The sequence below is a fragment of the Mizuhopecten yessoensis genome, unplaced genomic scaffold, assembly GCF_002113885.1.
Source record: "Mizuhopecten yessoensis strain PY_sf001 unplaced genomic scaffold, ASM211388v2 scaffold11073, whole genome shotgun sequence".
NCBI classification, from domain to species: Eukaryota; Metazoa; Mollusca; class Bivalvia; order Pectinida; family Pectinidae; genus Mizuhopecten; species Mizuhopecten yessoensis.
Genome location: NW_018408866.1, coordinates 602,119 through 616,946, shown reverse-complemented (window position 1 = coordinate 616,946; position 14,828 = coordinate 602,119). Strand labels below are relative to the sequence as shown.

At 37.5% G+C, this 14,828-nt stretch overlaps 1 protein-coding gene across 1 annotated transcript; it reads right to left on the bottom strand.

Annotated features, from left to right (window-relative positions):
* Nucleotides 1–10,046: 10,046 nt before the first annotated feature.
* Nucleotides 10,047–10,694, bottom strand: LOC110465402. The gene has a single exon (XM_021521184.1). It carries the CDS (start codon nucleotides 10,692–10,694, stop codon nucleotides 10,047–10,049), a length of 648 nt encoding a protein of 215 aa, XP_021376859.1.
* Between the last annotated feature and the right edge of the window lie 4,134 nt (nucleotides 10,695–14,828).

The following is a 14,828-nucleotide window of genomic DNA, read 5'->3' as shown; positions in this document are numbered from 1 at the left end:
AATGGACATTACTTTTGTGTTATTGGTCTTTTATACAACATTCTTTCACTATTGTGTTAATATTGATTCACTGTTTAGATGAATTATTTCTATAATACCTAAAAAATAATTAGAATGACTACGATATATGAAAAAACAATGGACCGTTTAAATGAAGAGAGGAAATGTAAAAGAGAGAAGATACGAGATCTAGGAGAAACGTTGAGACTCTGAAACAAACTGTAGGAATGAGGTGAGAAGTGTTATCGTCATCCATAGTTTCTCGTCTCCGCACAGCAGCAGTTAAAGAAAGATAGACTGCTACTATATAATCTTTGTAACGTCATTCCTGATCATTTACTATTTTGTTACAAGAGAGATGATTGCGTTGTGAGTTTTCTTGCGGATGGCAACAGCTTTATGATGATCAACGACATAGCGAATGCCTGATGCTAAATAAATATGTTTCATGTATCCCGACCTACCCTAGATTTTACTGTCGACCCTATCCGCTACTTGTATCTAAGTTTAATTTATTATCAAAACAAAGTTCACAGCCAATCATTAAAATGTACTTCCTTCCTGATCTGGGAGTCTGATCCTATTCTTGACAAATTAAAAGCCATTGTAATGTGTGGATATACATTGCAAAATATGAAATAAAGCATAATATTAATTCATTAAAACAATGTCCTACCGCTCTACCCCATTTTTTCAGGCATATTACCTGAAACAAACTTTTGTTTTGCCTTAACGTGTTGACATTTGTTTTCAAATAACACTAATAGGCGTCTGTATGGTGGTGAATCAATTAAGTTGCAGTAAAACAAATCTGAATTTATTGAACCACATTTAAACCTCAGTATTATCGGAAATGCGTTAGATTTGTCATCAACTTTGAAGTAAAAGAGACAAGAGTTCAGGTTATCAACATTCAACCATCAATACTTTGTTATAAAATCAGCGTAATCGTGTGAGTATGAACGACGTGGGTGGTTTTTTTTTCTTCAAGGAGATTATGATAATGACGTCAACAGGAAAATCCGTCGAATTAATGTCCCCCGCTGTGGCATCCGCAGATAGATATGGTCATGTGAACCTGTATGGATAAAATCAACCAATTAGAGTTCAAAACGTACCTGCAGCCTCTTTAATTAAGGACGGATCCCGCTCATTTTCGAAATTGGTGTACTGCCTACTTCATAATAAATAATTCCCTGTGACCTCATGTAATGAAACTTAGCAGAACCTACTCGTACACGATAGACTGGTATTGGAGTGGGATGGCTTTGTGATATGATGACGATGGACACAATGTAGTGATCCAGTTCTATTAAAAACTAGGGCTAGACGTCGTTTTGTTGAAAAGAAATTGCAATTTCTCTCCCGTTTGTGTGTTGATCATGTAGCAGTATTTTGTTTCGATCCTTGTCACGATTAAACTGTTACATAAATGTCCGTCATTGATTATTTTTTTCATATAATATTGTCGACATTCAAAGCCATCTTTTTCGGCTACTTTTTATGAAACTATTGTCTGACGTATTTTTTGTATCGTTAATAGACGCGATTTTGATAAATAGATCATGCACATTATACTGGTTCAAATGTTGTCATGAAACAGGGAATTTGTAGTTTGTTTGTCTCGAGCTTCTCCTTTTAGAAGTTACTTCCATATTTTTCTCTAGTGATTGTTTACTTTTGATTATAAAACAAATGGACATTTTGTGTTATTGGTTATGTCCTACCGCTCTACCCTATTTTTTTCAGGCATATTACTTGAAACAATCTTTTGTTTTGCCTTAACGTGTTGACTTTTTTTTCAAATGACACTTATAGGCGTCTGTATGGTGGCGAATCAATTAAATTGCAGTAAAAAATCTGCATTTAGTGAACCACATTTATACCTCATTGTTATCGAAAATGCGTTAGATTTTCGATCACCAACTTTGAAGTAAAAGAGACAAGAGTTCAGTTCATCAACATTCAACAATCAATATTTTGTTATAAAATCAGCGTTTGTATACACTTGAATTAAGTAGATAATCATGTGAGCATGAATAACGTGTTGTTGGTTTTTTTCAAAGAGATCATGATAATAACGTCAACAAGAAAATCCGTCGAATTAACGTCCCCCGCTGTGGCATCCGCAGATAGATATAATCAAGTGAACCTGTATGGGTAAAATCAAACAATCAGAGTTCAAAACGTACCTGCAGCCTCTTTAATTCGGGACGGATCCCACTCATTTTCGAAATTGGTATACTGTCTACTTCATTATGAATAATTCCCTGTGACCTCATGTAATGAACCTTAATTAGCAGAACCTACTCGTACACGCTAGATTGGTATTGGAGTGGGATGGCTTTGTGGTATGATCGCGATGGACACAATGTAGTGATCCAGTTCTATTAAAAACTAGGGCTAGACGTCGTTTTGTTGAAAAGAAATTGCAATTTCTCTCCCGTATGTGTGTTGATCATGTAGCAGTATTTTGTTTCGATCTTTATCACGATTGAAAGTTATATAAATGTCCGTCATTAAATTCTTTTTCGGCTAATTTTTATGAAACTTTTGACTGAAGTATCTTTTTTATCGTTAATAGACGCGATTTTGATAAATAGATCATGCACATTATACTGGTTCAAATGTTGTCACGAAACAGGGAATTTGTAGTTTGTTTGGCTCGAGCTTCTCCTTTTAGAAGTTACTTCCATATTTTTCTTTAATGATTGTTACTTTTGATTATAAAATAAATGGATATACATTTTGTGTTATTGGTCTTTTATAAAACATTCTATGACTATTATGTTAATATTGATTCACAGTTTAGTTGAATTATTTTTATAATACCTAAAAAAAACATTTAGAATGGCTACGATATAAGAAAAAACAATGGATCTTTTGAATGAAGAGAGGAAATGTAAAGGAGAGAAGATACGAGATCTAGGAGAAACGTTGAGGCTCTGAAACAAACTGTAGGAATGAGGGGAGAAGTGTTATCGTCATCCATAGTTCCTCGTCTCCGCACAGCAGCAGAAAAGGAAAGATAGACTGCTAATTATATAATCTTTATAACGTCATTCCTGATCATTTACTACTTTGTTGCAAGAGAGATGATTCCGTTGTGAATTTTCTTGCGGATGGCAACAGCTTTATGATAGTCAACGACATAGAGAATGTCTTAGGTCAAAATAAATGTGTTTCACGTATCCTGACTTACCCTAGATTTTACTGCCGACCCTTTCAATTACTTTTATCTTAGACTCATTTATTATCCAAGCAAAGTTCACAGCCACTCATGAAAGTGTACTTTTTTCCTGTTCTTTGAGTCTTGCCCAATTCTTGACAAATTAAAAGCTATTGTGAAATTTGGAATAAAGCATAATAATAATTCACGAAAATAAAATAACAATTAAAAATAATTATTTGCCTACCGACCTACCCTATTTTTCAGGCATGTTACCCGAAACAAATTTTGTTTTGCCCTAACGAGTGTCCTTTTTTTTTTTTTTTTTTCAATTGACACTAATAGGTCGTCTGTATGGCGGCGAATCAATTAAGTTGCAGTAAAACAAATTTGAATTTAGTGAACCACATTTATACCTCAGTTTTATCAAAAGTGCATTAGATTTTTTATCACGTAGTTCGAAGTAAAAAGCGACTTTTTTGAAAGTTTCATAGAAAGGTGACAGTTTTAAGGCCATTATCAAACATATTCCATAATATATGGGCTTACCTAACAAAGGCATATCACTTATAAATGTGTACTTTTCTCCAGTATGTACTTTTGCTAGTTTCTTAAGTTGTTTTAACAATTTTAGTTGTCTGAGATGCTTATAGCTGGTACAATATCAGATAGATAATGAGGGACTCGATTCCTTTAATTTTTAGAGAAATGTTGCGTTTTTTTATGAGTACAAAGTAAGGCAGATGTTCCATCCTTTTTCTGTATTAAGTGAGTTCTAATGGTATATAATAATTAACTTATAATAGCTGCTTCGAGACGACAATTTTTCCGAGATTCCAGTTATTTTACACGTTTAAGGGGTTTAGATCTACATTCGGTAAAAATGCCATCCCCAATGACATATAAACAATCATTGAGGGTGGTGTTTTTACCGAAAGTCGATCTAAACCCCTAAAACGTATAAAATTACCCTACTTTACTTAAGGTCAAAATATATATGTGGCTTTAACAAATTGTCAGGTTCCCGTGTTTGAAATCAGACATGCTTTTGCCTTAGTTTGTAATCCTGAACTTACTACCCAGAAATAAATATCAACATTAAAAGTTATTTTGACATTAAGCATGATGAACTACGTATGTAGATTACAGGGGAAATGTGTCATCAACAAAGTGATCGGAAATACTTTCCTATATATCACCAATATATATTAAACATAGAAGGGGTCAAAAGACGGGACCCTGAGGATGCCAGCATTGATATACACTTGCTTTAAAAAAATGAAATATTAATAAAAACATTTGTAATTTCCCTTGATTCCGCAAGATTCAAATTTTGCTTATTTTCCCTCATGAAAGCCTTCTAGATATCACAAAAAAAAACATTATCTTCCAAGTGTGTTATCTGAAAATCTAGGAATGTTTGCACAAAACATTATTTTCTTCTTAATTGTGTCTTCAAAATAATATTTTGATCAGTTTAGGCTACTCCTACCCCATATTTTTAAATTAAAAAAATCATCATTATTTCTCACCAGCTGATGACTAACTGAATGTGTTATGTTTTTGTATTGCTATAATGAGACATTTAGTGATTTATCAAGTATCAAAAAAGCTGAAACTTTGATGTTGGGTGAGGTTTAACAAATTCATTTTTCAAATGGTCGCCAAATTGGGCATTTGTGTTTATAAAGACTATTAGTTTTTGTGAACATATAGTGTTTCTCCTGCCATAAAAACGTTGATACAAAGCATGCTGAATCAGCGACATCACTGTATAAGGCAAAGTCAATATTCTATTGTAACATTCCAATGTTACGTTTAGTTTAAATCTATGGCGTGAAATTAACAACAAAAAATGTTTTGAATTGCTGTAGAAAAATATCAACTTTCTTTTCATTTTTACCTTTGAAAATATAATAAAATAAATATGTGCTTAGACAGAGACGTTAGAGTTATCCAAATGTCAGACCGACCTGTTCCAGTTCATGATAAATTTTACTATCAATGCCTTTTTCTACATTGTAATACTTGTGACAAACATATCCAAAAAGCTGACATTATAAATCATACGATGAAATGTGTGCATCGCACAATAAATGTGTACGTTTTCTTTACACCCATTCCAAAATTAGTGCTTGGAAATCACCATAGCTAGGGTTTCGTTATAACAATGTTTAAGATACACATATGCTATACATATGTGGGCCACTGCACACCTACGCATACACTGTAATCATTATCAGTATAGCATATATATGTGTATTTTCAGACATTTGTATCTAACCCCCGTGAGTATATTATATGAAAAAAAACATCTATGCATATGTTTTTGATAATATACTTAAATTGAAGCATTTCTTATTAAGGAATCAAAAAATATAAACTTTGGGTTATTTGGTTTCTTGATAGTTTATTGGGAAATATATCATTAATAAGAGCGTAGCTCTCGGGGGCTGTAGGCGCCCGAGCGAAGCTCTTTAATGGTAACACATGCGTGCGTAAACAAAGTTGCTTCCCTTTTCTACCCGTTGCCTTTAAAAAAATTCGTCCGGAAGCAGACGTCCAGTGGGAAAACAGGAAGTGCATCCTTGAAGCGAAGACAATTGTGTTTCAACCCATACATGAATATCTTCATATAGTGAAAACCATCTTCAGATTTTATTACTTGTTTATTTAGATAACAAATGATATACATTCTGAGTGAAAAAATCTATCACATAAATTTTGATACTAGCAGGCATGAAACGTCGCTCAGAGATTATCATACTCTGACCTCACAAGAACGTCAAACTCCATCGGCCTTCATCGGTTATTTCCGGAAGGATAAAAGATAACCGGAAAATCTTGGAACTGATTGCCGTTGCATTTATCTCTTTGTCGGTGCTTCATGACTTTTTAATTTCAGTTTTTGCGGATGTTTTCTGAAGATCCTTTTTGTCATCAACCAGGTTCTGTTAATATTTCTACTGGAATATATGTTCAAAAAGAGCCGCATTAAAGCAATAGGTCAATGATACCGTGTGGCAAGTTTGGCCCATGTAACGCATAAAAAGTTGTAAAAGTGGCGGTTTAATCTGAAGATGCATGCTTTATAACATCATAATTAAGCTGATTCGACAGGGAAAATTAAATAATGTTCAAAAACGGACGTGCTGCCATACTTCCCAGAACGGACTTTAATAAAAATGGGCCGAATTTGCCCCGATCTCCCCTATTGTTATGTCGTTCTTAACCTCATTAGAGTTTATGTTTAATTGTTATCCCTCGACTAGTCCACTTTAAATACATTTTATCTTGCCTCATTCTGAAAGCAGTATTATCTCATTCAGTTTCTGAATCATTAAATATCGGAGATCAACAAAAGCTTCGCTCTTTTAAGGCTTTGCAGTGCGAGCCGTTAAGGCAACACATGTACGGAAATTACGGGAAAATGACAGTGAATGGGTTCTATGCTATTCCGCTTTTGCGTATTGCAGAGTTATCTTCTCTTGAGAGCAGACATTGGTTGTTACGTCATTTGTTTGTGAGAGTAACGTCATCAATTTTTGAGAAAACGACACAATTTTCTCACACAAACCAATGACGTAACAATCAATACATGTTCTCAAGAGAAGATAACTTTGCAATACGCAAAGACGTAATATGAAGGCTTTAAAATATTTCGTCCTTCCGGTCGTACTGTACAGGCTCGCAAAAACCGGCAACATGCGTTGCTCCGTGACTGCATTGGCGTTCTTTTTCTGCACAAACAATTAATTTGTCATCTTCAATGAACACCTTGTATTTTACTGCTGAAATTTTTCGATGTATTATTTTGATATTTTCATTTTTCTCGAATTGAAAATTATTTCAATGTGGTACATGTGCTTGGTTATTTGTCCTTAGCTTCAAAATGACATCAGTTGATGCTGGTAAGTCCGTATATATATATATTATATACCAGTCACACGTAATTGCTGTTTCTGAAATGATAAATTGACGCTCACAACATGTTGTGACGCGACTGTGACGTCACTGTTAACACGCGTCATCGTAGTGTTGACAATACATTCACTGAAGTCAACCCGAATTTTTTGCAGCTATACCACATTATGAAGAATATTTTGATTTTTGTTTATTCATATCCCTACTGTTCAGTGCTCATTTTTACTTTGTAGTGTAGGCAGGTTCACATAAATGATATCTTTGATGTGACGTTATAGTACGTATTTCAGGCATTTGTGCTACTTTTAAAAAGTTCTTCTGAAGTAATTTTATCACAATTATCAAATAAAAAAAAAAGTTTCTGAATATTCAAACACAACGATAATTTTTTCTGCGTTTTCATCTCAGAATACTGTCATATTTTCATGTTACTTGATTTAACACAATATGATTTATTCTAAAAAGGTGCATTTTGCTGCGTCATTTGTTTCTTCACCTTACCAAATTATTTTGGAGAAAAATATGCAGTAAATTCTCTTACAGTAAATTAATAATTGTGTACATATGTTTTTGTTACAATGTATGTGATGACTATTGGCATCAGAATAATACTTCGCAGACTGTCTTCATTGAAATTGCTACGATTGCCCAGCATGAAACGTCATCATCACTTTTAAACAGACTGATTTTAATCATTTTAATTCAATTTTTCATTGAGAAATGGAATGGAGTAATTACAGATACAAAACAAATCTATGAACTTCTTTTGTTTAGAGTTTTGTATCATCGCAACAGCTAATTAAGAAAGATGAAGGAAAAATAGATAAGGGTAAAAAACATTTCAATATGGACGGCAGATCGATTTCAGTTAATTATCACTATGCAGATGACATATCTAGATGAGTGATTTAATATTCCCAATATCTAATTTGTAAGTGTTTCTAAGGTGCTTTGAAAAACAACAAACCAGGGCTGATCCAGTGCGGGAGCCAAACTTACACAAGGGCTGGGCACATTCGGTCATCCAATCATCCGACATGAACAAGTTGAACGATTCTCCAAATACAGATGGTCAATTGCTCTTTTGTTATTATTTTATGAAAAACATTGAATATCTCTATATATCCATATATACAACATTTGATATAGTGCCCTATCTAGCTAACATAAGCCACTCTAAAGCGCTTTACGGTACATAGATATACAATTAATACCATTAGCATAACATTAATTCAATAAAAAAAAAATTATGAGGAATTCGCAGGAGCTGCTTTATCAGGCGCTAACTACTATCCCTTTGCCACCTGGCTAATATCTCCCCGTGTGCGTATGCCTGCGTGTGCACCTGCGTGTGTGCTGGAAATGTAGGTTAGTGAGGCGTACGATAGCGGAGTGTATATACACGCATGCGGCAGGAATGTGATAAAACTATTACTCTATAAAAAACACGCACAATGTCATATACACACAACCTGGGTCTCCTCGAATAGCTGGTGTCCAGTACTGTTTGGGAAAAGTCTCTCCAGTACTAATACATTTATACACGAGTCTGGCACAATATCTTATAGACCTTTCTTTTTGTTAGCTGGTAGCTTAGATAAAAACAGTTCACGTTGCCGGTGAAGAGCATAACACAACCGCCTCGAGATGAATTCCACCTTTCCACGCAGATCTGGGTCAGACGTACTAACACTGGTCGAGTCCAGAATAACTGCAATGTACATGTTCAGCCTTGTATTGTCACCTAGATGTTGAGATGATTCCGCAAGGTGGGATTGACGTACAGAAACAAAAGGGTTGGACAATCCATAATAAAATGCTCCCTTGTTTCGGCTCCTTGCTTACAGAGAAGGCACGTGGGGTCCTCAGTGTTTTGATTGAAGGCACTCCGGTTACTCTGCAGAAGATAGGTACCCGTCAGTAGCCGTAGTTTTACTGGCATTATTCCAATGTCTCCTCTGTCAGATGATACGGTGGATAGCGCCGGGTGCATTACTCCGGCCTTATAGTTAATACAGTTTAGATATTTGAGGGACTTGAAATACTTTGACTGACTGACTATCTAAGCTTCCCAATAGGCGTTGACGTTTCTGTTGATTCTAGACTTCCAATGCGTATAGGACATGTCGGAATCCATTACATCCTGAGCACTAGGTAGGTCATATATTGATAACAAGTTGGATATTTTTTCAAACCAGCTATTTGATTTCGGGTTAGCTGCAAGTAATTGTCTCTTTGCAATTTCCGTCTCAACTGAGGGCTTTAACGCGATTGACCCGAATAGGTTCAGCATGTTCTTGTGTATCTTAGCTTTTAATGGGAGCGTTCCCGTGAGTACATGCACTGCAACGTCTGCCACGTTTCCAGGGAGTGAGAATATTTGCTTTAGTAATTTCCAAAATTCGGTTTCCACAGGTTCCAGGTTCTTGTTTGTTGGGCCTAGTATTTCCAGTCCATACGTGAAAATTGGAACTTCATACGTGTTAAGTATATGGAGGTTTGTGGATGGGTTTCGCGCGTTTTTCCGGTGAAACCCTGTACCCATGAGCCCATAAACAGTACATTTCCCTTTCTTGATGTTCTTTTGTATGGTGCCAGGTGCCGATTTGTTTGGGTTGCTGTGATGGATTACCGCAAGGTGTGTTGACTCTGTGGCAATAGGAAGCACATCCTCACCAATCGACCATGAGTAGAGCATATTCATCCACTGAATGCTTACAGTTTGCTGAGAGAATTTCACATTTGGCTGGTTGGAGCGTATAGTAGTGTTCTTCACTATAGTTCTTCACAATGTTCAGGAGAGTTTGAAGCCCGACTTGTGTATGGTCAATTAGCGTAACATCGTCAGCACATGCTGGGGTCGCACAGTGCACGGTTCTAATTTTGGATCCAAGGCTTGACTTCTCAATACGATCCAGTAGGTTGTTAATGTAGATCTTGTATAGATCCGTACTCAGGATCCCCCCTGTCGGACTCCTTGTTGGACATTGATGTGGTCGGACATAGATCCTTCCCATTTGATGGAGGTTTTTGCAGAGACGTTGAGATCATGAACAACCTCCCATATCTTTCCTTTGATGCCGAGGTTAAATAGCTTCCTGTCAAGAATAGTATGACTTACTGTGTCAAAAGCCGCCCTAGCGTCCAGCATCGCCACAAATATTTTGGATGAAGGTTTGTTGGCTAAAGCTTCACGCAGAATAAGACCAGCACGAAGGGGAGATATCCCTCTAGTGAAGTCCCGTTGGAGCGCGTTTTGTTGTGGTTTAAATATAGGTTGGATTCTTATCCGTAAAACTGCCTCAATTGTCTTATTGCCTTTCTTTTTGTAGATAGGAGTAAGCTGGCCAATTTTCAGACAGTCTGGAACTTTCCCTTCAGCTATAAACAGGTTAAATAGGGTGGCAAGTACCTCAGTAACGTTAATACCTCCATACTTGAGATGTCCTGCGGATAAGTTGAATACATCCTCAGCCTTGTTGGTATTTAGGCTCGAGACTGCATCCTCGACTATCCTGGGGACTATCATTTCATCGCTGGTTGGATTTTGCCCCTGGCATATGGATTTTATTACTTCGATGTCAAACTGTATATCACCCATCCTGCATTGGTCGGTGTGATCCTTGGACGGGTCTGGTCTAGCTAATTTACTAAAATGTTCTTTCCATCCCAGTAGGATGTCGTTGGGATTACTGTATGTCTTGTCATCAACTGTCAGTTCACTAAGTGAACTACCTTACCAGATCTATAAGGCGGTAGAATGTTTTCCTATCTCCCGTTCTCGCCTCCATAATCTACCCCATATAGTCATCCCTTTTTCTTCCTATCTCAATTTCCCTCTGTCTGCGAAGTTCCTTCTTTGCCTCTCTCCTTCTGTCAGTAATCGGACCCTTTGATGGCCTTTTATGCTCTTTCCACAGCCTAAGAGCTGCCTTATTAGAAGCTGTAGCTTCTTCAATCTTGATGTTCCAAATCTGCCTCTTACTTCTCTTTAACTTGGTGGTATGTGGAGCAACACTAACTGCAGAGCTGGAGAATATGTCCTGAATTTGAAGTGTGATGAGTTCAGTTGAGAGGTACCCCCAGTCAATACCTTCAAGGTTTTTTGACAGCAACTATTGATACCTGGCCTTGTCCATTTTCTTCCAATTTATCCTTCTGGGATTTGCTGGTATATCAGTAGTAGTGTTATCCGACTTTGATGTAGTGTTGTAGAGTACAACTACCATAATTGGATGATGATCCGAGGTATTACTGGTAAGATCGTCCATTCTGACGATTGATGGCATGCCCTGTTCCTGACTGTACGTTTGATGAACTAGGACATAGTCAATAGTCGAATTATCTCTGCCATTTGGATGCTCAAAGGTTTCTTTGGTGTACTCGGTCTGGAATCCACACTCATTCATAAATCGGTTTAGTATTGACTGACGAGGAGAGGTCTTTGTGAGATCACAGTTCATGTCGCCGAGGATAAAAACATCATGTGTATCAAAATAGTTCCTTGTAATCTCCTGTAGGATGATCAAGCAGTCCTCATACATAGAATCTGAATTCCTGGAATTTCCGCATGGCATATAGACGGAAACAATAACAAGTGGGCGGGGTTTGCCTTTGACTTCCACACATACTTTTCGTTCATTTCATTCTTCTAGTTCAGTTACTAGGTGATCAATGCTTGTACACCATAATATTGCAACTCCCCGTAGCCCCTTGGTCTTTGCGTAGGTGGACGTGGGTTGTGTTGGTCTACAGATTTACCTAAACAGCAGAATTTTCTTCGCGTACTGCGCAGCTTATACAGTTCATGGTAGAGGAGCCAATGTTCCTGTAAACAAATAATTGAGGCCATATTGGTCAAATTCTCGATACAGTCTAAGGTGTTGAGGAAGTTTTTACAATTATATGAAACCGTTCCTAGCTTTGCTATATTGGCGTCCTTCGTGTTGGGCTGACATCTAAAAAAAGACACTGCAATCGAGTTAGGACATGGAGTAGTGTTTGTGACTAACATGATGGATTCCTCTAGCTTATCTATGCCCGTATCCTCTGCATGTTCTTTCCTTCCTTGTGTGAAAGGTTTCGAGGTGGAGTTGTTGGAATTATTTAAGCCTGTAGCTCCGGGGGTACATTTTTTCCGGACACCCATGCACGAGTAGTTATTTCATCCGCAACCTTATCGACTGCTTGCTGGAAGGTCTTTCTTTTTGTTGACACATTTAGTTTCTCCTGTCCCCCTGTTTCCTTGAACTGGTTCCGGTTGATATTTGGTTTTCTTATCAATGGAGGTCCTTGATAATATGCTGTGGGTGGTATGTGTTGATGATACATCCCTGGGGATGGTCCAAAAAAGGGCTACTGCTGTATGTTCTGAGGTTGGCCGAGTCCCTCTATCGTCTCAATCCTACCTATAAGTTGATTCATCTCGATGTCTTGAATTTTCCCTGCAAGACTTCTTCGTTCTTCTAGTGAACTGATCTTGTGATAAAGTTGCTCCAATTTCAAGTCGATTACTGTATTTTCCAGATCACTCACTCTATCACTTGCTGAAGTATGGGTTTTAACCTCTCGAGAGTCATCCTTCGCATAGCCGGCCGGTGTCCCCTGTGATTCATTGACTTTACAGCCACTGATAGAGTTACAATTACATGGTGAGGTATTATCTGACATAGATGAGTTTACTTTCATTTTTAAAATTTTGTTTGTATCCTCAAGGTTTTTTATTTTCTCTTCCAGGTGTACAATATGGGAGTGAAGTCTGGATACATTTTTAGTAACCTCCCCTACAGCCATCTTTTCTTTTTTGCGTTCGTCCTCTCTTTTCCTTAATTTCAGCTCTTGTTGGCGTAGTTGCTTGGAGTCTTTACCCAGGGCCTGTGTGCACTCATGAGTAGACTGAGAGGTAGGGGTGTCTGTTGAGCAGGACTTCCCATCGCCCTCTATAATAGAGTTACTTTTCGGAGCAGACAGGTTGGTTGAGAAGTTCTCACATCTTGTATTTGCAACACTCGTCTGCATATTGGTCTGTAGTGATTTTAGATGCTCCACTTGACTCACGCTAGTTTCGGGAAGCTTGGTCTGCAGGCTGCTGTCTATGATGTTCTGACGCAGGCATGATCAGCATGAGGAGTCAGTATGATGTTGCCTTCACTATTGGAAATAGAAGAATACTGAGCAGATGAAACAAGTTGACTTTTTGCTGTTGCGTTAGTGGTACAAAGGTCGCGATTGGCTACCTGACTAGGGCTGGGTTCCTGACTTGAACTGTCGCTCTTTGTCCTGTTTCGCACGATATTAGAACTAGAGCTTGCTCTTCTCTCCATCTGAGCCAGTAACTCGCTACATTTTTCTGAGATCTGATTGTTCAAATGCTTGAATGACTTATCGTTCATATAATTGACAATAGAGCGGAAATAGGACACGAATATACAAAGATCACATCCATTTACAAGGGCAGAATAAGTAGTATGATATAGGTTGATAGAGTAAATCTTACTAGCAGGAGTTTCCTCGCCTGTGAGTCCGACACTTTCCACAGCTCACGGACACACAAACCGCTCTTGTCATAGCTCTCACTTTTATCTACCATGATACCATCAGTTAGTTTAACAGCTTTTTCCATCTGAACCCGATAAAATTCGTAGGCTGCAGCAGAGAATTTTAGAACCAGCCCGCCGCCTGTTGAGGTTCCCTCACAATCTAAGCTCCTTTACCCGGCAGAGATTTTCTTTCTAATCGCAGAACATTTATTAAGAGTATAACCAACTTCCCTCGCACCAGTTGTCGCTTCATCTCTGTTTCAGATATCTGATTTTTCACGGAGTGAAATATGTTGTTGGCTTCCGTTGTCTGCCTGATGATCTGGTTGCAATGGGGGCAGCCATCTTGTATTATTGCGGCAGTTGCACGATAGCTAGCGCGGGAAATTGCAGTCACGTGACCCAAAAATGTATGTCTACCATTAGATTTCCAATAAAATATTCAATAAAATGAAGCAGAGTTGCTATACTATAGCAGACACGGTACACCTGCGTAATATCGCCGATTGTTAATAAAACATTATAAAATTACATAAAAATATATACGGAATGATTAAAAGATTGGTTTTTAGTCCACCCAGTGGACCGACCCGAGCTCACTCGGCAGAGCTATATTTTAAAATGTCACTAAAACCACGGACTTAGATAACATCTAATCTAATTCCATGCTAAAACCTACAGTTCTTGAATATAATCAATAAAATAGTATCAGCAAGTGTTGACTTTTGTCCTCACACCACCTCCTTACCACCCGTGCAAATTAAAAGCAGTTTAAAAGCAGTTAAAAGCTTAAAAATGTTCGTCCCACACTTCACCAGCCACCACCACCGAGCGCCATCATTTAATATCATATATTATAACTCTTTCAAATCCAAGTTGATTTTAACATATGACATATTGTTCAGAACGACTTTGATAAAAATGGGCCGAAATTGCCCCTGTTCCAAAATGGAAACATATTTTTTGAAATAAAAACCCGCAGGCTGGCAGGGGTTAAGGGAGGGATGGGGATGGGGGATGGGGGATCCTGGTGTAACCCTTCCGCGAGGACTGGATGCATGGTAACCTCTACTGAAAGTACAAATATTTAACTGTTAAATTATGTAGGAAACATTTATTTCATGTGTAAATTTCATGCCCGCTGTTTAAGTCTCGCCTATATAGCTATTTCATATTATTTTGGAGGAAAAAAAAAA

What these genes read in the sequence shown, in the direction of transcription:
- LOC110465402 (XM_021521184.1), bottom strand. Translation starts at nt 10,694, where the DNA reads ATGGGTGATATACAGTTTGACATCGAAGTAATAAAATCCATATGCCAG.